This window comes from Nanorana parkeri, unplaced genomic scaffold (assembly GCF_000935625.1).
Source record: "Nanorana parkeri isolate BGI_ZX_2015 unplaced genomic scaffold, ASM93562v1 scaffold329, whole genome shotgun sequence".
Taxonomy (NCBI): domain Eukaryota; kingdom Metazoa; phylum Chordata; class Amphibia; order Anura; family Dicroglossidae; genus Nanorana; species Nanorana parkeri.
This window is the reverse complement of record NW_017306597.1, coordinates 1,329,102-1,351,672: the sequence shown is the minus strand read 5'-3', so window position 1 is coordinate 1,351,672 and position 22,571 is coordinate 1,329,102. Positions and strand designations below refer to the sequence as shown.

Genomic DNA, 22,571 nt, shown 5'->3' with positions numbered 1-22,571 from the left:
CCGTCAATTATGGCTAGATCCGCCCAGCTGCGTGAGTGACAGCTGGCTCTGCCTATCTAGAGGCAGAGCCAGCTGTACCCGCCCCCTCCATCGTCCGTTCCGCCAGTCAGCGCTGGAGGATCGGAGGGAATCCAGTCTCTCCCCTGTCACATCAGAGAGCCGTGACAGGATCGAGAAGTGAGCGAACGCCGTTATGTGTTTGCACACTTCCCGATCTACTGAGCCGACCTGTGACAGTCTCATTGTCACAGGTCGGCTAGAACTATGAGGTGAGTGAAAAACACTCACCTCATAGTTCTCCTCTAAAGGAAAAGTATTGTCAAAGTAAAATATAGTCTTCCCAATACTTAGAGCCGGTGTAGGACACTGCAGCTGGTTCTACATACCAAGTGATCATGTAAGGACATCCAAAACCATTCCCCTGGGGAAAATTACTTTTCCTCACAAAGTTGAATGCCTTTCTCTGTCTGCTCATGCAAGTGAATTCAGACAGAAGCAAATGCTAAATATGAACTAATGTCAAAATCTTTTCCCTTATCACCCACTTCATTTTGTAGCAATGGATATGTAGCAATTTAGTTAATAATTTTTCAACTGCAAGACTGCCAGATACTGAGAAACATTTTATTTTAAAGTTTACCAAAAAACCAAAGTTCATTTTGTGCTAGCTGATATGGATCCAGAGTTGATTACGGAGTACATAAATGCTGTATAAAGGGGTTTTGAATATATCTTGTGTTTTCTCCGGTGCAGACATGAATACTTTGACACTTTACGTCAGGGTTCTTAGATTTCTTCTTGTTTTGGCGACATTTAGACTGAATGAAGGTGGAAAACTGCTAGTTGTACCTCAAGATGGAAGCCATTGGCTTAGCATGCGAAACTTGATAGAGAAGCTGTCCCACAGAAGTCATGAGAGTGTTGTGGTTGTCCCCGATGTCAACTTTCACTTTAAGAATTTAGACCAATTTACAGTGAGAACTTTTGCTGCTCCCTACACCAAAGAGTATATTGAATCAATGATAAAAGACTATACCAATGAAGTGTTTGAAGAGAAGAGAGCCTTACAGAAAGCAACTGATACGTATGACAGGATGATGAATATGACAAGGTATTTTGTAGAAGCATGTAAGAACCTTCTTTACAATGAAACTTTTCTCAATGATTTGGAAACACACAAGTTTGATGCTATGTTGACTGATCCAGTCTTTCCATGTGGAGAAATAATAGCTCAACATTTATCTATTCCAACTGTATTCTTCATGAGAGGGGCTCTATTTGGCGTGGAACAGGAAGCAACCAAGTCTCCCAACCCACTGTCTTATGTGCCAAGATTCTTCACTGTATATACTGACCACATGACCTTCAATGAAAGAGTGAAGAACTTTCTGTTGAGATATGTTGAGATGATTCTGTGCCGTATTTTCTATGCTCCTTTTGCTCAACTGGCATCAGATTTTCTGCACAGGGAAGTCTCAGGTGTGGACCTTTTCAGTCGGGCTTCAATCTGGCTCTTAAGACATGACAATGTCTTTGAATTTCCAAGACCTTATATGCCAAACATGGTACTTATAGGAGGAATTAATTGTGCCACGAAGAAGCCTCTAAACCAGGTAAAAATTATGGATATGGTGTTGCTACCTTCATCTCTTAACTTACAGATCTGAAAAAACCTGCAAGTTTGCATTTGTATTTTATTTCAAAGTTATAGAAAACTGTATAACCAAATCTGGCAAATATAAAGAATCCAGTACATATCACCCAACAAGCAAAAACAATTCTAAAAGATTTAAAAGGCATTAAAGTGTATTCCCTCTTTTGCAGTCAAGATTTGAGAAACCCCCATAACTGTATCTTTTTTGTAATACAAATAATACATTAATCGCCAATGTTTTCTTGCAACGTGGGAATCTCCTTATGCACTTCCATTGACCTTCCCCCATCTTTCCCTGTTTTACCTTCCATTATAGTCTGACCCCTGTCTGACTTATACTTACTCCCTCCCCTGAATCTTATTTTAAATACTCCTCTAACCCTCCCATGAACCTCTCCCCTAGCACAGCAGACCCCCTTCCATTTAATTACAGACTATCTTTAGCGTATAGGTTATACCCCAATGATAAGTCAGCCTAGTGCTCTAAAAACCCTCTTACCCCAAGTCTTTAGCCATGCGTTTAGCTCTCTAAGCTCCCACTGTCTTGGAGGTCCTTACCTTTATTTTGCAGCTTAATTCTTTAAATTGATTCTTAAGGATCCTCTATCTTCCATGTATTCTGTCATTGGTGCCAACATGGACCAAGACATCAGGGTAATGCCCAGCCCCTCCCAGTAATTTGTCCATCCAGTCCACCACATGCTGGACCCTGGCACCAGGGAGACAGCAAACCGTTCAGTTGAGCTGATCCGGGTGACAAACTATTCTATCGATCCTCCAGATTATAGAATCCCCTATTACCACAAGGCCTTTCTGCATTACCCTCACCACCCAGACTAGATGGGCTGTTCTCCCAGCTGTTAGGGGTAGCAGTGACATCTAGGACTGCCAACTCTGAGTTTGCCACCCGCACATCTTCACCCAACTTAGCAAATTCTGTCTTCCTTTTCTGTGAGCCCCTACCCTTCCGTCTAGTTATAGTAACCCAGCTTCCTACCTGATCATCCTCACCTACCCCTCCACATCAACCTCATTATCTGCCTGCTCAGTGAACAGCAGACTTATTCAACCCACTTCCACTGAGCCCAAGCTGTCTGGGACCCAGGGGCATAACTAGTTTTGGGCACCCAGGTCACATGTCCCATATCTTCTGCAGGGCTATGATTGCATGTATTACAGGCAAAAGGCACTAAACTGTCCGCCAATGTAACAAGGGGCACCACATTAACCACCAGTGCAATGTGGGAAACTACCCTTACTACCAATGTAAGGAAAAGGTGCACTGACCACCAATGTAACAAGGGAAATTACACTGGCCACCAATGCACAGGGCTTCTACAATAACCACCAATGTAAACAGGGGACAGACACTGACCACAAATGTAAGGAAGGCACAAAGACTGGCCATCAATGATGGAAGGGATCTAAAGCAACGCACATAATGCGTGACTTGACTTGCGTTAGCACTGCGGTGGACCAAACTGTTGCGAATGGGCCCTTATAGATGTATTAATTATTACAAAGCTGCATTTATTTATATATTTTATATCTGCCCAGATTTCAGATGACATAGCAAAATGTAGCTGCTACCTTACTTATGTGTCAACTTTTATCTCAGATGACAGATGAAAGTCATGAAAATGCAGAATGTACTGATAGTAGTTTATTTGGTAACCTAGTTGACCTTATGAGTTTCTTTGATCAGCAAAGTTCATATTAGCTGTCATGAGGCAATATACTTAACCTATGGACTCCCTCAGGAGCTAGTTCTAGCTAGCTCAGTTAACTGTTTAAAAAAAAATCTGGATACATTCCTAAATACAAATGACAATAAGACTATCACAGGTCGGCTCAGTAGATCGGGAAGTGAGGGAACACATAGAGGCGTTCGCTCACCTCTCGATCCTGTCACGGCTCTCTGCTGTTGGCCGGGGGAGATTAATGTGCGTTGCGGAGCGGTGTCCTCTTCGCAAGTGTATGGACGCCGGCGAGGGCCCTGCATAATGCGCGGATTTATTTGCTTGGAGTGGATGACTTTGCTTTAGGGACGCGGTATCATTCGGATACATCTCTGCCTTTATGAAGGAACATACGCTCGTGTCTTTTTGGGCGTCCACAGTCCCTTAGTGTGGTGTTTTGCCGGGAATTCCAGTGCACATGGGTTTTCTATTGTTAAATAGTGTGCACGGAATTCACAAGCACTAGCAGCTGAGAGCTGTGCATGGTGTGTTTCACATGCACGAGCATATACTCCCCTTTCTATTGTCTATTCAAGTGTATACATGTGTCTCATTGGCTGACTCTATGTTATGTAAATGTATTGAGGAATTGATTGGCTGTTGGAGCCACCACTTCCTGCTGTTACTCCTTTGTGTGCTATAAATAAATGGATCTCAATACATTAGATAGGACTTGTACTGGGCATCCAACGTGACAACAGCTCCTGTCTGTTTTACTTGGAACTGATGAGCGCGCTCGATCAAATGATACAAAAAGAGCTGAGAACTGTGCTTTTTAGCGCAGCGGATTTCTATGCGCAGGAGCGTATATTCATTTCTATAACAATATCCGCACTGACACCTGAAGCCTATGACGTCACATGGGTCTGTAGGTGCGCTAGGTGTCATTGTGGATATATATGTGTGCTTCATTAATTGTAACTATGTTGCACAATGAAGGGACCCTGCGTGACCCCAAAACATTGGTATTTGTGACATGAAGTGACAATGTAAGAAACGTAAACTAGATTTAAGTGTATACTTTGTGTGTGCTGGTGACCATGCTATCTTCAGCAGTGTAATAGAGAGATTTAAAAAAGATACAGCAGAGATACAGTGATATAAGAGAATTAAAGGGGAAAAAGAACCACCAAATCAAATAAGTGACCAATCACATAGTAACATAGTATGTAAGGTTGAATAAAGACAAAGGACCATCCAGTTCAACCTATGTGTGTATGTATTTGTGTGTCTGTATATATATGGCTTTAACACTTCCCATATCCTTGTATATGTAGTGAAAGAAGAAACTCATCTAGAAGTTTCTTGAATTTATCAACGCTATCAGTGGAAACCACTGAATGTGGAAGGGAATTCCACATTTTTACTATGCGCACAGTAAAAAAAAAAACCTTTTGCAGTTTAAGGTTGAACCCCCCTCTCTTCTAACATTTTGTTGTGTCCTCATGTCCTTAACCCCTTCGTGACGGGAGATGTACACTGTACGTCCCGCCACAAAGGGACCAAATGACTTGTCACGTACACTGTACGTGACAAGTTATTTGCTGCACTAGAAGGCTGGTAACCGCTGAGAATCAGCGGTTATCATTCATTAATGGATGCCTCACTATAGAGGCATCCATTAATGAAAGGGTTAACCTTTTTCAGACACCCGATACCTGAAGATCGGGTGTCTGAGAGTGGCTTTGCCGGCATTCTGACAGCTTGTATAGATCGAGAGATGTCTATCTCTCAAGCTATACAGATGTTCCTCGCTTACCGACTTACCTGGGTAAAAATAAATGTTTAATCAAATTTTATAGGGAAACATTTTTTTGTTTCAAAATTTATGGTACTTTTTTTGTTATATAGTAAAAAATAAAAACCCCATTGGTGAATAAAAGCCACCAAAAGAAAGCTCTATCTGTCCCCAAAAAATGGTATGAAAATCGTTTCAGTAAAGTGTTGCATGACGGAATAAACGTCAGTCAAAGTACCGCAGCACTGAATACTGAAAAATGGCCTGGCTAGGAAGGGGGTGAAACACTAAGTGGTTAAAGTGGTTTTTTTTAACCGCCTTTAAGTGGTTAAAAAAAATAGTGAAAAGTGTAAAAAAAATAAAAATTGTGAAAAGTGTAAAACAAAATAAATAAATAAGTGTAAAAAAATTAAAAATAAGGGACAAATAAATGAATGTATTTATTGCATTTTGTTTAGCTGTGCTGGTTTTGTAAAAAAAAATACTACAAATCAAAACTGGGAAAAAAGTGTTTTTTAAGTTTTTTCCTCTTTTTCTATATTTTATTTGTCCTAAGTGAGGCGTTAGACACACATATGTGATAAAAATATGTAGCCCTATCTGTCCTCTAAAAAACAGTATATAATATGTGTGGGTGCACTTTGTAAGAAAGTATATTACTGACGTGGAAGAATCACACAGCAAAAATGTCAAAAGTGTGTCAGTCATTTACGAACAGAAACTAAAAACAAGCTCAGTCATGAAGGGGTTAATATAGTTCTCGGTTTAAACAAATTGTTCCGTATATTGTGGCACCCATTGATGATTTTGAAGACTGCAATAAGGTCCCCTCTTAAGCGCCTCTTTTCTAAGGTGAATACGTTTAATTGCTAGAGGTGGTCTTCATAACTTAGGCCTTCTATCCCTTGAATTAATTTTGTAGCCCTTCTCTGGACTCTCTCAAGCTCAAGGACGTCTTTCCTGAGGGATGGCGACTAAAACTGCACCGCACACTCAAGATGAGGCCGAACCAATGATTTTTAAAGTGGAAGTATTACTCTTTTATCCCTTGCTAAAATCAATTTTTTTAATGCAGGACAGTATCCAGTTTGCTCTGCTGGCGGCTGTTAGGCATTGCATACTATTGCCAAATCTATAATGAATGAGCATCTCCAGGCCTTTTTCCATGTCAGACTTCCCTAATGCAGGCACCCCCCAAGTAGTAGTTTGCTTACATGTTCTTAGCTCCCTTGTGCATAACCTCACATTTTTCAATAGTAAATCACATTTGCCATCTTGCAGCCCATGCCTCAATTGTATCCAGGTCTTGTTGAAGTGCAGATATCTCCTGTTTAGAATTTACTTCCCTACATAGTTTAGTATTGTCCACAAAAACAGAAATCCAACTATTCATTCCAATCTCTATGTCCTTGTTGAATAAGATGAAAACGATAGGTCCCAGGACCGAACCCTGGGGTACCCCACTCACAACTTTTGCCCAATTATTAAATCACCAATTTATTACTACCCTCTGGATCCGTTCTTGCAACCAGTGTTCCACCAATGTGCGTAAAATTTCATCCAAACCAATAGCTCTCAGTTTATGAATTAAACATTTGTGGAGTACTGTATTGAATGCTTTAGCAAGGTCCAGATATACCATATCTACTGGTATTCCTCTGTCCAAATCAGTGGTGGCGAACCTTGGCACTCCAGCTGTTTTGGAACTACAAGTCCCATGAGGCATTGCAAGGCTCTGACAGCCACAGACATAACTCCCAGAGGCAGATGCATGTTGGGATTTGTAGTTTTGGCACAGCTGGAGTACCAAGGTTCGCCACCACTGGTCTAAATTAATACTGACTTCCTCATAAAATGTTAATAGATTGGTCTGGTCTGATATGAATAGTATTTCATAAAGGAGTACAGGTTGGTTACTGGATACTAGTTTTATTTGCAAATTCCTACATGTAGTCCCTTATCAAGTCTTCGAATATTTTGCACACTATTGATGGTAAGCTGACTGGCCTATTGTTACCAGGTGTACTTCGTTTCTCTTTTTTCTACATTAGTACGTCATTTGCTTTCTGCCTATGCTGGAAGGCAGAAGGTTAGCGGGGGGCGGGGCACAGCGGTTGACATCGATCTCTCCTACCCTCTTGGTGCTGGCTGAAGAGGAACGATCCCCACTGCTGACACAGACAGGGAGAGAAGCGGTGATTGAAGTGAACACAGACCACTACAACCGTCACTCAGCGGAGAGGAGGACAGGAGAGCAGAGCTGATTGTGGAGGCAGCGGCGGTCGACAGTGAACAAGCTGACAAAAGCCCAGGCACCAGGACGCAATTTTAAGTTGCCTGGAATTTGTCGAGCCCTGACTGAAAGTACATATTTCAGTACAGACAGGGGCTGGAAGAACATTCTGCAGGAGCCTGGTCACTGCATTTTTTTTAAATCAATGTAGATGCCTTTATTATTTACATTTATTTCTTGCAAAAAGTGGAATTAGCCTTTAAGGGATATGTAATATTGTTGCCATGCCAGTTTATAAATACGGCCATTGAATTGGTTATATGCTACTCAAACCCTGTGCAGAGCAAAAGTGCAATACATTTATACCAGAAAATATTACTTATTATTTTTACTATTTAAATGTGGCATAGAATATGTACAGTTTGGCTCGAGTGCCTTCTGCATTTGTTGTTTTTGTTCTGATGTACTGATTTCTTGTTGTTAAAGCCAAATGTATTGGATTAAATGTGGCATAGTGCAATAGAGCAAAGGTAAAGATAGAACCTGCACTCTATAGGCCTAATCAAACAAAGTGTGCATACTTCTCCTATATGTCCAAGTATTAAAAAAGGGGAGGGGGAGCTGGGTGTGTGGTGCTGAACAGATCAGGGAGGGGAATGGAGAAGGGGCAGGAAGTGTTTTACTGGAAAAAAGCTATTCAATGAGCAATGTTAGAAAGTTGTTTCTGCTTTCCTTTACTAGTACGGGAGGGAATGTTCTGCAGATTTTGCTATGCTCCCTGCTGTTGCCTCTTTCTCTCTATGGACTTGCCTACTCGCAAAGCTATTTTGCTGACAGTGCTGTTTTTTGAGATTTACTGAGCCCTATCAAGCCATTAGAAGTTCAGTATAGTTCAGCGCAAAGCTCAGCCAAACAAGCAGCAGACAGAAGAACACCGCTACCAGGACAAGGAGTCTTCTGAGCATTGAGGGTATGCTGCAGCTCTCTTAAACTTCTCTTAAAGGCGTTGCGTAGGTGGGATGGTGTTTTGTATAACCTTAAAGTGACACTAAACTCAGGAGTTAAATCTAAATATTGCATTCAAGTACATTAGCTATTAACAAAAATGTTACTTATTTGTGTATCACTCGGCTGTAGATCCTCAAATCATCTCTGAATTCATGATGACACTGTCCTTCCTTCTGGAGGGTGGCTACTTTTGTTCCCCATGGTGCCTGTGTGTGTTGTAAAGTAGCCACCACTCCAAGCTCGCTCACAGGATGGACTACAATCTCACATTTAGTTTACAAATTTGTATTGAGATTATAGTCTATCACAGGAGCAAGCTTGGTGCATTTTTTAAATTTAACTCCTGAGGCTCCACTCACACATGAGCAGTTTTCTGGCGTACGAACACATGCGGAACCGCTCTAAAACATAAAAAAACATGCATTTTAATGTGCGTTGTTCAGACTGTTGCAGGAACCACGCAGTACAAATCCGCACGTCCCGCAAAATAGTCTAAGCACGATTTCAGGGGCGGATTACGCATGTCCGGGGCTATAGTAATAGCTGCAAACCACCGGAATCCGTGCAGAGGATTTTAGCGTTTTTGTGCCATGCCATTCATGTTTATGGGCGATTGTACACACCAGTTGGGCTTCCCAGTTGTGGAAAAAAGCTACAATTTTTACATTGCATGCTCCAATATGCCTAGGTGCATGAGCCCTTGAACTGCTCCTATAGCAGAAGTTCTGAAATACTGTTTTAGCAGAACAGTTTTGGCATATACATTAAAGAAATCGTGCTTGCTGCATATGTCTCTGAAGTTTCTTATTTATGTAGGTCATGTTACAGTTAGCAGTAGTTGGTCATATTCTGCTTGACTTGACTTGTTCTACAGTATTAAAGATTGTTCACAAGCAGCAGTTCTGTCCTTGCTTTCTGCAGTTTACCTGCAATTTCCAGAAAAACCCACCTTCCATAAGAATCAATAGCAGAGCATATAAAATGCATGTAAAAATGTGTGTATGTTGCATACAAAAATACTCCCTGCCTTGCAAATGCATAATAAAATCCATACAAAATACATTGCTATGACTTAGAAAATGCATTTTTTAAGCACAGAAGTCTAAGGCCTTGTTCACACCAAATGCAGAGCAGATCCAGTCAGGTTTCTGCACACGCACACTAGACTTTTAGATGCAATAAAATAAAAAAATGTAAAGTTTAAAATGGGCTTTCAGTGCGTTCCGGGCATTTGCATGCGTTTTTGATGCGTTTGCAGTTCCAGAGCAGGTAAAATAGGGCTTGCTCTAGTTTTTTCACCTGCTCTGGAACTGCACGCTGCGATATGAACTGGAGCAAAAAATACCATTGGAATACATTGGACGCAGTTTTGATCCGGTCTGCAACTGATCTGCTCTGCACCTGCTCCGCGCTTGGTGTGAACAAGGCCTTAGGGTATGCGTTGGCTAGCTTTGGCTTATGTTGATGACATTCCTTGGACATTAGTAGAAGAACCTTCAGAGATCATTCAAAATTAATTGGCAGGACATTAGATCTGCAGTTGGCCTCCTTCTGACCTGTATTTGACCTGTTTTAAGTGGGTTTTGCATTCTAGTAGCACTGTAAGGGTCCCATGATCCAAAGCTCAGTATATAGCGGGCTATTGCCCGCTATATACTGAGAGCACCGCAGCCGGGACGGATCCCAACAATACTGTCGAGATCCACCCAGCTGGAGGATCTGGGTTCCTTAACAGTCACCGCTCTCTGCACGGAGATGATCAGGAAGTGAGCGAGTTCGCTCACTTCCCGATCTATAGAGCCGACGTGTGACGGTTTTATTGTCACACGTCGGCTCGAACTATGAGGTTGAGTGTAAATCACTCACCTCATAGTTCTCCTTTAAGGAGGGTGGGTAGACTTGTAGCAAAGTGTATACATTATTTGTTGACTGTAATAATCAGGTCCTATAGCGCTCTAGTTGTGGGTTATGTGGTATAGAGCCATAGCAACTTGTGCTGGCACAGTGGATTGGTGAAGGGTAGTTACACATAGATTGAAAATAGTGTTAGGGCTTGTTCACACCAAATGCAGACCAGATCTGCATGAGTTTCTGCACACGCGGTGCAGTGTGTTATACTGCGTTTTTTGCCGCGTTTTTGATGCGTTCCGGGCCTTTTTTTTAACATTTTAGAATGGGCTTTCAGGGCGTTCAAGGACGTTTGCATGTGTTTTTGATGCGTTTGCATGCATTCCAGAGCATTCCAGAGCAGGTAAAATAGGGCTTGCTGCAGTTTTTTACATGCTCTGGAACTGAACGCTGCGGTGTGAACTAGAGCCCAAAATACCATTGGAATACATTGGACGCAGTTTTGATCCGGTTTGTAACTGCTCTGCTCGACTCCTGGAACGCGCTTGGTGTGAATTAGACCTTAGTAAAAGCAAGTCTTGTTCAAAATATTTAATGAATATGAATGAATGAATATTTGTACTGAGCACTCTAATTGTGTTTACTATTTAATTTCTAGACTCATTTATGCAGAAAACTTACCTTACATGGTAAAGTCTTACCTACCTACCTTACAGGTCTAAATAGTAAATACCTAGCAATTATAGGTTGTTACACCATGTGACTGTTAATGTGCACATGCCCAAAGCATTGTGTTTTGTTAGGATTTTGTGATCATCTTCTAAGCATTTTACAGGGGTTTTTGAGGCATTTTGCCTGTCATTTCCTGAGAGATAATTTTGGCACATAGTAAAAACAATATTTACATGACTTTATTGATGCATTTTATTACAGATGGATATTGAGAAATCACAAGTTTGGTCTGGATTTTAAACATCTCAGCAGATCAAGCAATAAATCTTTGCTTTGTAACTGCTAGTACCAAGGAAGTTGCTTTTGTTGTGAATATACTGCAATCATGGAGATTCGTGTTTTTCTCTCTTTGACTATGAGAATCTTTTTTATTCTGGCAACTATTAACCAGGCTGAAAGTGGGAAATTGTTAGTGATACCTCAAGAAGGAAGCCATTGGCTCAGCATGCGTGGTTTGGTGGAGAAGTTGTCCCACAGAGGACACCAGATTCTTGTGGTTGTTCCTGAACCTAATATTTTCCTGAATGATTTGGGGTTTCCTGTGCAAACTTATAGCCTGCCTTTCAGCAAAGAATTGATGGAAGACCAGGTAAAACAAGTGAGCAAAGAAGTGTTTGAATATAAAACAGTGCCTCAAAATTTAAAGACTTTATATCAGAGAGTTACAAATTCAGCTGACTGGCTATTAACTTCATGCAAGCTTTTTCTTCAGAATGAAACACTCATCAAATATTTGAAAGACGCCAACTTTGATGTTCTATTGAGTGACCCGGCTCTTCCTTGTGGTCAGATTGTAGCTGAGTACCTCTCTATTCCATCTGTGAACTTCATGCATGGGACTCCTTTTGGCATGGATGAAGAAGCTTCTCAATCACCTAGTCCACCTTCTTATATACCTAGGTTGTTCACAACGTACACTGACCATATGGACTTCAGCCAGAGGGCGAAGAATGTTTTAGTCCGATTACTTGAGTATGCACTATGTCATATGCTTTATTCCCCCTATGCTCGTGTTGCCTCAGAATTCCTGAAAAGAGATGTGACATCTGTAGACCTTTTCAGACGAGCTTCTATATGGCTCTTGAGATATGACTTTGTCTTTGAGTACCCAAAGCCTGTAATGCCAAACATGGTTTTTATAGGTGGCATCAATTGTGTCAACAGGAAACCATTAAAGCAGGTAGAAATTTTTATTTTATGACTCGTCTATGTGTAATCAGTAAGGTCTCCTGTTAGAGAAACTGGGACTGGGGGACCGTACTATATATGGAGCACAACAAATTCTACAATCCAGCTTTGAGAAGTCTGCATGTTTCAGAGACTTAGGAAAATTGCTAGAACACCAGGCTATGACTTACTACATGTTGGTATCTGCTAATAAGAGCTATTGGTTAGCTATTTGATATTACCTGACTGCCTCCAACATCTTTCCATGTGGAAAGATGTTCGCAAAATACTGGGAACTTTTGTGTATACATGTTTTGTATGACCTTCCACATGCTTTGACTTTTTGACCGCATAGTGTCCAAGTCCCCTCTCTTATGTATGCTATTTTACCACAGAAACGTACCTTACCTTTAATAACAGACAAAACATTTTATTTTGGATGAAATGGGGAAGGATCGGAGCCCTGACCAGGTTTATATTTCCATCTGTGTCCCTGTTGGGGAGATTTCTGTCAGAACAGTAAGTGATGGGAAATCTCTCCAGTGGGGATATAGATAAAAAGCAAATTTTCACTAGAGTGGGGAAAGGTTAGAACTTCTAGCAATGTTTTTATTGCTGTCCCTGCCTTCCTGTCCAGGTGATGACAGGAACACCTCCATTTATTGTATGGGTGTTTCAGAGACAGGAAGTAAAGGAAATTCTTCTCAAATGGATCAAAGACTGATATAAAAATCAAGGGAAACTTAAATCTTTAACACTCTATATGGAAAAAAAAAACCTTGTCTGGAATTCGTTTTTAATGGATATAGTATTCCTGATTTTGTTTGTAGATCATTTCTAGGGTCGGATGTGGTAGGGTTAAACATTTGTCTGAAATCTGAGCTCAGCTAGGCCACCATGCTGAGTGTGATCTTTTTAAAAAAAATAGGTTTATTTCAGCTGAGCTTGTGATTCTTACAGAATTTGTACAGATGGGGCCATAGTATGAAGTTGTGTGACGTGTGTACTGGCAAAAAAGGCATCAGATGCTGTAAATGGCGGTAGCATAGTACTAATAAAACAAAATGAGGGGAATTCATCAAAACTGGAGTAGACAATATCTGGAGCAGTTGCCCATGGCAAGCAATCAGCTTCTCTCTTCAATTTGTTTAGTCAAGATTTGAAAATGAAAGAGAGAAACTGATTGGTTGCCACGGGCATCTGCTCCAGATTTTGTCTGCTCCAGTTTTGATATATCCCATCAATGTTCTTTCATAGAGAGCTTCTTGGATGTAGATTATTTATATTGCCCTTTAAATATATAACAAATATTGCTCCAGTACTTATTCATAGTCTTTCCATGTTGATGCTATGGATACTTGTAATACAATGATAACATATATCAGATGTTTATATGTGGTTTATAAAATAATGATACATTTAGAAAATAAGTGGATATATATATGGAAATGGTATTTAATTTGGTCATTTATCCTTTTGTGATTTCAAAATAGAAATATCTCTTCTCTAAAGGCAAACGTATTTCTGCCAGAAGAATAGATATGTACAAGTAAAATGGTAATAAATAGGCTGACTATTAAAATGGTTATATTATATCAATACTCATTTCGGGGAAAAAATAGGCATGTGGTTGGTTTAAAGGTCACTAAGGCTGGATTCACACATTTGCATTTGCATTTACCTGCATTCTTTCATTGTTTTGGCCACCTGTATTGTCTTGCATTGACATGTGCTGCCATTGCCAACAATGTGGGTTGATTGTTAGCCAAAAAGTTAATGTACATTTTTTTTAACGCATATCAGCACATATACACAGATGTGAACTAGCAATAATAAAACACTGACAAAGTCCTGTTATTGGTTGACGGCATTTTTGTGGTGTCAGCACTGCCCAGTTTTCTCTTGCTAAACTTTTTAAACCCACCCCCTTATACTTTTCACTTGGTCAGGTATTTTTTTCACTTATGGAACAGATATAACCAAACACTTGCAGTGGTATATTTAAATGCATGTCTAGTTTTGGATAAAGTGGTGCAGTATTAGAATGCCTGTTGGGTTTTTACTGCTCCCTAGGGCTTGGATAGAGAGATTTACCTCTCACTTCCTGTCCAGCTGACATTGTTTTACCAGACAGGAAGTGAAGGTAGATCTGCAACAGGAGAATAGACAGTAACAACAATGACGTGCTGTGCTTTCTGTGCTGGGTGAGGCATCCCTCAGCCCGTCAAAGCTCTGCCCCTGTCCCACCGAAGCTCCGCCCCATCCAACTGAAGACCCACCCCCTGCTCAGTAACCAAGCTGTGTGGGAAGGAGGAGACTGGGAGTAGCCTCCCTGTCCCTTACTTGCTTGTCACTGGTGAGGCATCGAGATCAATGTCCTCACTGATTTCATTTCGTTTTTGTGAATGGACAGCTTGGACCAATGGCGCTTTGCTATTGGTCCAAGTCATCCACAGAGCGCACGCCTCTAACACAGAGTAGAGGCTGTGACAGCTCTTGCCTCCCCAAGTTAGGTTACACAAGCAGTGGGGAAGCCCGCTGCTGTGTAACCTAACTATCTGTCAAAAGCCGGATGCAGCGCTGACTGTAATTAACAGGCAGCTCTCCGTCCATGACAGGTTACACAGTGGGGAGGCTTTCCCTGCTGTGTAACCTGATAGAAGCCGATCTGAATGGAGAAAAAGCAGTCAGCTTCAGACTTGAAGCTGACAGCTTTTTCCTGCATAATACTAGGTGAGGCTCTGCCTTACCTGCCTCCCCTGACCGCACGGCCCTGAGTAATAAAAACGTTTCAGGGGTTTTAGCCTTCCCCTATGCTAGTAAAGAAAATCATATCTCAGGGTCTACATACACTATAATTGAGAAATAGTAGTTCCTCAGTGCACTAGCAGCATAAATGAGGTTATAGCAGATGTATACATGTAATAGCTACATTTTATCGTGTATCAGTATAAGCAATTGTTATCATTTCTTATTTTGGTGCATCATTTTCACCTGAACAAATATCTAGTTGAAATGGTTCACAGTCTCATCTATGTCCACTTCTAGAACATCCCTATTGCACAAATCTCATAAACTTTTAGATGTAATATATGTTTATGTTTTCTATAAAATGTCACCTTTTTAATTTTTGTCTACCTTCAGGAGTTTGAGAAGCTTATAAACAGTTCTGGGGATCATGGCTTTGTGGTTTTCTCTCTCGGATCTATGGTATCTGAAATCCCTATGCATAAGGCTATGGACATAGCGGAGGCTTTGAGATCCATTCCTCAAACGGTAAGTGTTTCTTCTTAGTCTGGCACTAAAACTAGCGTACCATATATTGGATTTTAGATACAAGTTGTTCCAGCATTAAACACTTGTCAGCTACCTTAAAACAAAAAAGTGGTGTTTCAGCTGTTGGTAGTATCAGCTATTGTTAGTCACCTGCTGGCTTCTTATATCTTTGAGAACTTCCAAGGTAGTCCTCGATCACCACCATCATTGTCCAGTGATACCACAGTCTCACTCATTCTGCAACAAAATGTGTGTTTCCTACCCTAAACCTGGAACCTCAGGAGCATGGGACTCATCACTTGAGTCCTTGAAAGACATGAGATTCGGTTAGGTGGTTTAACCCTCCCAGCATCTATTTAAAACTCAAATATCGGTTTGGATGGGTTGACCTCTTAGTAGTCCCTGAGCACAATAACGTACATTAAAACTGCTGCCATGCTTATAGCTATGCCACCTGACTTCTCTATGCTTCTGGGTGGGACTGCTCTGCTAGCAGTTAGATCAAATGACAAGGCTACCCCCAAAGTCACATATTATTGTTTCACTACCTCACATGGCTCATTTTGATGTTTTCCTCAATACACACATCACTGAAACTCAACATTTTCACAACCACTAAGTTAGTAATGTTTTAAGAAGCGATAACGCATGATTTTTCTTATGAATTGACTTGTCACTGAAAATATCAAATCAATCAAATAGGGTGCATCCACTAAATTCAGCTGATTTGTGCAGTAATGCCTTAAAGTGTATTTCCACTTTTGCAATAAAATTTCGGATAACCCCTCTATATGTTCGTTATGTGTTCCTATTAACACAGCATACTGACAAATAACTTTTAAACGAGAACTATGAGGCGAGTGAAAATCACTCAGCCTCATAGTTCTAGCCAACCTGTGACAATGAAACTGTCACAGGTCAGCTCAATAGATCGGGAAGTGAGCGAACACATACCGTCGCTCGCTCACTTCTCGATACTGTCCCTGCAGAGAGCCGTGACTGTCACTCACGGCTCCCTGCAGGGACCCCCCTCCCCTGTCCGATCCTCCAGCGCTGACTGGTGGAACGGACCGGGGAGGGGGCGGGTACAGCTGGCTCTGCCTCTAGATGGCAGAGCCAGCTGTCACTCACGCAGCTGGGTGGATCAATATAGTAATGTCGGGATCCATCACGGCTGCAGCGTCTCAGTATACCACGAGCTGTAGCTCACGGTATACTGAGCTTTGGGTGACGGGAGGACGCTAGTTTGTGTCCTCCCGTTAGCCTTAGGAGAACTATGGGGAAAAGCCCTGACCTCATAGTTCTCCTTTAAAATAAATGTCTTACCTTTTACATGTTTTGTTAAAGCAGCCAAGTTGGCTGATTCCAGGCTTTTCTTAACCCTTTCACAGTGATCTGTCCTAATAGAAAGATTTAGGACTGAAATTTGAGGATTGTGTTTATCTGATAAGCTTCATTAACATACAATGGACAAGCCACCTTAGACCCCTCACCGCCCCTCCTAATATTTCAAAGAAATGGAAGCAAGAAGAAATTTTAACCCTTAAAACCCTAACTCAAGAAAAAGGAATTTAAACCACAAGAAGCATTTTTTTGCTTATGCTATGTGAATGGGAACATGTAATAAACATAAAATAAGTGTTATCCCAATCTGGCTGCGAAAGTGGAAATACACTTTAAGCGAATTGAAATAAAAATTATTGGATCTTTTTACAAAAGAAAATAGTGATTAGTAAAGTACAGCCTACATTGTACATAAATATCCTATTCAGTTTGTGCCCATTCATGCTGGCCATTGCACCACATAGTTTTTGGTAGATCTAAAGGATCTATCACTATAATCCAATTGTAATGTCTATAGTCACATCTTCGCATTGTGTGAACACATGGGAAAACCCATTTCCCTACAGTTCACATTAGCTTATAAATTGTGGCGCATTGTGATGACATTCATTTTGAATGGTAGCCCAACCCACCATGCCAGCGCAGCTCAACAATGCATGTGCGTTTCAACATACAAAATACACAGATGAGACCTGCTTGTGCATTGTGGTGTGTTAAAAAAAAAAAGGTTCAGGACTTATTTTTCGTTCTTTGAGGTGCGCAGCCAGCCCATTCAAAATTCATGAATGATAACGTGTTACATTAATCCAGTGCATAATGTGAATGGGCCCTTAGCGTTTTCTGTTACTTGAGATGAAAAAGGATAAAGGTAAAATATAGTACGGCAGATGTAAATGACATCTTGCAGTACATTGTCATTCTCTGCACATAGATCACTCATTTCTTGTGTTCTCCTTTCAGGTTATATGGAGGTATACAGGACTACCACCTTCAAATCTGGGTAAAAACACCCACCTAGTGAAATGGCTGCCACAGAATGATCTGCTGGGTAAGTTGTTGTTTTTTACATGCTTTAAAGTAAATATTACACATTTTAAAAAGTATCCTCTTTATCTCTTAAAATAAGTTTTTTTGGATGAAGCTGGGTACTAGCTTCATTCAGCACCAATATTATCTAATTTTCTTGCATTTAATACCAAAATTAATTATATTATTGACTATATTATTGTTGCTATTAATTATAATAAAATTCTGTATTGGTAATGAGTACTTGAAGGTAAATCTGATTTGTTTGTTACCTGCATAAACCTGCCAGTGCCTTCTGGGGAGTTTAGAGAAAACTAGAGAAAACAAGTACTTCTGTTCATAATGCAAACACAAGCTGAAACTGCTTTAGCCCATCCTTTCTTGCATCTCATGCCTTGCTATTGGTCCACCAAAGTGATAGGCAGCCTCATGGGCCAATAGGGAGGTATGTGCTGACTTTATAGCTGAAGTTGGTATTTGTATACTATGGAAATCTGCAGCACGCTGTTTGTGCAAATAACATCTCTTAGCTAGAAGTCATTGTGGAGTCGGAACATTTGGTTTCCAAAGGGAAAGCAATAATTAGACAAACTGTGCTTTGAGGTTTTACAATCAAACATGTTTTGTTTTTGTTTTTTTCAGCTCACCCAAAGGCCCGTGCCTTTATCACTCATGCGGGTTCACATGGGATCTACGAAGGTATTTGTAATGCAGTGCCCATGGTTCTGTTACCACTCTTTGGTGACCAAATGGACAATGCTAAGAGGGTTGAGTCTCGAGGAGGTGGAATCACACTGAATGTGTTAGACCTGATCCCTGAAGATCTTACCAATGCTCTGGAATCTGTGATAAACAATCCAAGGTATTAATGACACATCAACAATTACTCCACTCCAATCTTTATAGTCAGTAATAATAAAATCATATTGTATCCAAGAAAGCAATGCAGATTGTAAGCACTGGTTTGCTATGAAAAGACAAATGGTGAGCAATTCTCTAAAAAGCATTGGTATCCAATCCAGTGATGTCTATAACCAGCCTAGGTTAAACAAAACAAGCTAAAAATAGCTCTGATTATTTTAGGGTTTGTTACCATACCTAAGCCATACAAATTGGCTATACAGACATTCCTCGCTTTACGACTTACCTGTTTTGCGACCACTCGCACTTACGATCAACTCTCCGACCTAACGTGCGGGAACATGCCAGCGGCAGTGCGATGTCCCACTGGCGGAAGTGCTGTACTCCGTTCTTCACTGCGGGTCTCGGTAACTATTTTATCTTAACGACCAATTCGTTTAACGACCTGGTCGTAGGAACGGAACTCGGTCGTTAAGTGAGGAATACCTGTATACTGTACATTCCAGGTGTGTCAAAACAAAAAGTCTTACAGTTTCTTCCTTATAGAAAGCAGAAAAGCCTGTGAGAAGGACCAGTGCTCTGTGTGGAAGCAGTGGCCTCTCAGCGGATGCCTGACAAGCCTCCTGCTAAATCAGAGCTATAGCTCTGAAATCAATAATGTCTTGATCCCTGCTGATTAGAGAACTCTATATCTGCCTCAACAGGGAGCATGTTGAGCATCTATGTAAGGGAAATATAAATATTCCCTGGCTAGGTGTAGATCCAGGTCCATATTTAGACACAATGCAATATGTTCTTGCCATAGTGAAAAACACTAGAGCGTTAGTGTACCAACATTTAATATATCGGAATTAGTAAAAATGACTACAAAATCACATTAAGGGCCTGTGTCGAGGGGCAAACGCACCATGCTTTTGACATCAGCTTAGGACGCTTCGAAGATTATTCAGAATTCATTCCAGGTGCATTTGAACTGCAGTTGACCTGCATTTGACCTGCTTCTAGATTTTGCATTCCCATAGACTAATATTGGGAGATAAGCAGTTCTGAAGCTATCAAAACCTAATTAACATGGGCCTTTAACGTGCCAAATGGGCAACAGAATGACCAGAAGTGTGACTTTTGCCCCCCACCCCTCACTTTATTGAATAAACCTAACAGACAGGTGACAACTAGAAGCACAGCAGAAAAGCTGTGTTTGATGGTCTTGGTCATAAACCCTCCTCTTAGGATCCAGCTTAAAAGATTTGCTTTTTATTGTTTTACCACAACCCATAAACACAGTAATGTCTTGTAATACATTTTTTGGGCCCCCAGATTGTTGGAAAAAATTGTACTCTCATTAGGGTCCAACTGGGAAATACTTTTTGTTAAAGTCCCAAAATGATGTGAAACTATCAGATGGTGTCACAGGAAATAGTACACTGACTCCCGAAGCTATGCCATAAAAAACTGTGTGCACCTGTAAGAACACAGACAAATGTTTAAAATTCCTGAGCTAGTCGTGGCACATAAGACATTGAACGATCTTTGCAGCTTGCAGCGTTCGCTCACAGGAAAAGGAAACATTAGATAAGAAGAGTAAACATGGTTTTGTTCTTAGCTTCTTCCACTATAGTTAAATTGCACTCTGTGGCAACTCATGTTTCTTTTTTTTCTTTTAGCTACAAAGAAAACATTCAGCGGCTTTCTGCTTTGCACCTTGACAGACCCATCCACCCTCTGGACCTTGCTGTGCACTGGGTGGAGTTTGTCATGAGACACAAAGGAGCTCCGCACTTACGCCCAGCTGCCCATGACTTGAACTGGATTCAGTATCACTCCATAGATGTCTTTGCCTTTCTTTTTGCCATATTGCTCACTGCTGTATTCATCAGTATTAAATGCTGTGTATTCACCTTTCGATGCTGCTGTAGAAGAAAGTCCTCTAAAGGGAAGTCCAAGTCCAAAAAAGAATAGAGCAAGCATTTTTTTAGAATAACAAAGTGAAGGGGTCTATGTTCAGTGCATACTAAATGTTTGAAGCTTAGAGTTGTATGTTCCTTATGTTGTTCATGTTAGAGTGGTTACATCTTTATGATATACTCCAAACTGATACCTTTTCCAAATCCTTTATTAGACTCTAAAACACGGCTTGTTCTACAGGTCTGATATACAGTTCATTGCCTGTCCAAAAATAAAACCACACACTCTAATATTTTGATGGACCACCTTTAGATTTGATTACGGCACACATTCACCATGACATTGTTTTGATAAGCTTATGCAATGTCCTAACATTTATTTCCGTCCACAGTTGCAATCATTTTTCAAAGATCTTGTAGTGATGATGGGAGACTCGGACCACTGCATAAAGTCTTCTCTAGCACATCACAAAGATTCTCAATGGGGATAAGGTCTGGACTCTGTGCTGGCCAATCCATGTGTGAAAATGATGTCTCATGCTGCCTGAACCACTCTTTGAGCACAATGAATCCTGGCATTGTCATCTTGGAATATGCCTGTGACATCAGGGAAGAAAAAATCAAATGATGGAAAAACCTGGTCATTCAGTTCAGCTCATGTTTTGGGCACATAATGTTGTTGATCCTAGACCTATTATCCAGTGGAAGGCTCTTACCAGTCACGTGCAGTACCTCTTGCTCCGGGTGTGGCATTCCCCAGCCTCGCCCCCAGCATGTCCCGCCCCCGCCAACCGAAGCCCCGCCAGACGAAGCTCCATCCCCCATCCCGTCCCCAAGCTAGTGTAAAGGAGGAAGGGAGGAGACAGGGAGGAGCCTCCCTGTCCCTCACTGCTCAGACGCTCCATGACAGGTTACACAGTGGGGAGGATTTCCCTGCTGTGTAACCTGTTAGATGCCAATCTGAATGGAGAAGAAGCTGACAGCTTTTTCCTCCATAATTCTAGGTGAGGCTCTGCCTCACCTGCGTCCCCTGACCGCACGTCCCTGGCTCTTACCTATTTTCTAAGCTAAATCCAGGTGGGAACTTTTTTTGGACAGGCAGTGTATAATAATAGAGGATCATTTTCAAGCTACCTGCAACAGTCAGTCAGAATGCAATTGTCATTTTGTCTAGTACAGCTTTAAAACAAATATTGATTGGTTGCCTTTTATGTTTTTCAGTTCTATCAGCTTATTGCTGTCTGTCTCTCTGTCTGTCTCTCTCATCATCTGGAAGTTATGGGGACGGATTGGATATATTTTTGGGATGAAATAAAGTTATAACTCTTGTTATATGTGGTGGTTTGTGATCTCATGATTTCAACCCTTGGTGCAATCCTGGCATTTTACAGACCACTGTAAAATATGAACTACTCAACTGATAAACATTTTACTGGAGTTTGATCAATGAACACAATTCTGCTCTAGTCTGTCCCTAGAGACCCAGTTATTCCACTGTTGGACACTCTCGCACACCACACACAAGGTGAATGCAGGCTGTTAATGACAGCTCCACCTTTCCTCTGACAGCTACTGATTTCAGCAAGGCAACAGACATATGTCAGTGACCCAGGAGAGTGATTAGAGTTGAAGCTTCCACTGCTAAAAATATTTAATTTGTACAAAAACCAAAGATAGAAAGGTTATGTGTGCACTCCAAAAGTTTAATGCAAACTTACATCAATACAGTAAAAGTGTACAACGTTATTTATTTCCCAGTTTGCAAAGATAAAACATTATGAAAACAGTATTGTCTGATATACCTTGGGGAATTGGGGTCATTCTACTCCGCTGAACAGATAATTGACCTCATAGCATAAAATGCTGCTTCTGGTTGCTTGAGAGCTACTATTAAAAATAGGTCTAACTAATGCCATACCCCATACTATACCATATCATAAACTCTGTATTGACTTCATATCAATATTGAAGTGCAGTAATCAAAAGCAAATTAAGACAAATAGACACACTTAAAACAAATTAAGACAAATAGGCACACGTA

At 40.9% G+C, this 22,571-nt stretch overlaps 2 protein-coding genes and 1 pseudogene across 3 annotated transcripts in view; all 3 read left to right on the top strand.

The window, feature by feature from the left end:
- LOC108788501 overlaps positions 1-759 on the top strand; it is a 2,666-nt pseudogene extending 1,907 nt beyond the window's left edge.
- The window catches only part of LOC108788515 (UDP-glucuronosyltransferase 1-6-like), a 55,901-nt gene extending 35,247 nt beyond the window's left edge, over positions 1-20,654 (top strand). The window contains exons 1-5 of one of the 2 annotated variants that reach the window (XM_018558284.1): positions 11,294-12,132; positions 15,264-15,395; positions 17,700-17,787; positions 18,408-18,627; positions 20,291-20,654. In XM_018558284.1, coding sequence (XP_018413786.1) covers positions 11,308-12,132; positions 15,264-15,395; positions 17,700-17,787; positions 18,408-18,627; positions 20,291-20,585 — 1,560 coding nt within the window. In that variant the 5' untranslated portion in view covers positions 11,294-11,307 and the 3' untranslated portion in view covers positions 20,586-20,654. Of the gene's footprint in view, positions 1-11,293; positions 12,133-15,263; positions 15,396-17,699; positions 17,788-18,407; positions 18,628-20,290 lie in introns of those variants that run through there. The other variant, XM_018558285.1, reaches the window with a different exon arrangement.
- LOC108788499 (UDP-glucuronosyltransferase 1-3-like) lies at positions 801-7,395 on the top strand. The gene is made up of 2 exons (XM_018558259.1): positions 801-1,613; positions 7,183-7,395. Exons 1-2 carry the CDS (start codon positions 876-878, stop codon positions 7,393-7,395), a joined length of 951 nt encoding a protein of 316 aa, XP_018413761.1. The 5' UTR covers positions 801-875.
- Positions 20,655-22,571: the final 1,917 nt, after the last annotated feature.

Coding starts and splice junctions, on each gene's coding strand:
- LOC108788499 (XM_018558259.1), top strand. CDS start 876: ATGCGAAACTTGATAGAGAAGCTGTCCCACAGAAGTCATGAGAGTGTT. Junction 1,614..7,182: donor CGAAGAAGCCTCTAAACCAG/GTAAAAATTATG, acceptor TTTCTACATTAG/TACGTCATTTGCTTTCTGCC.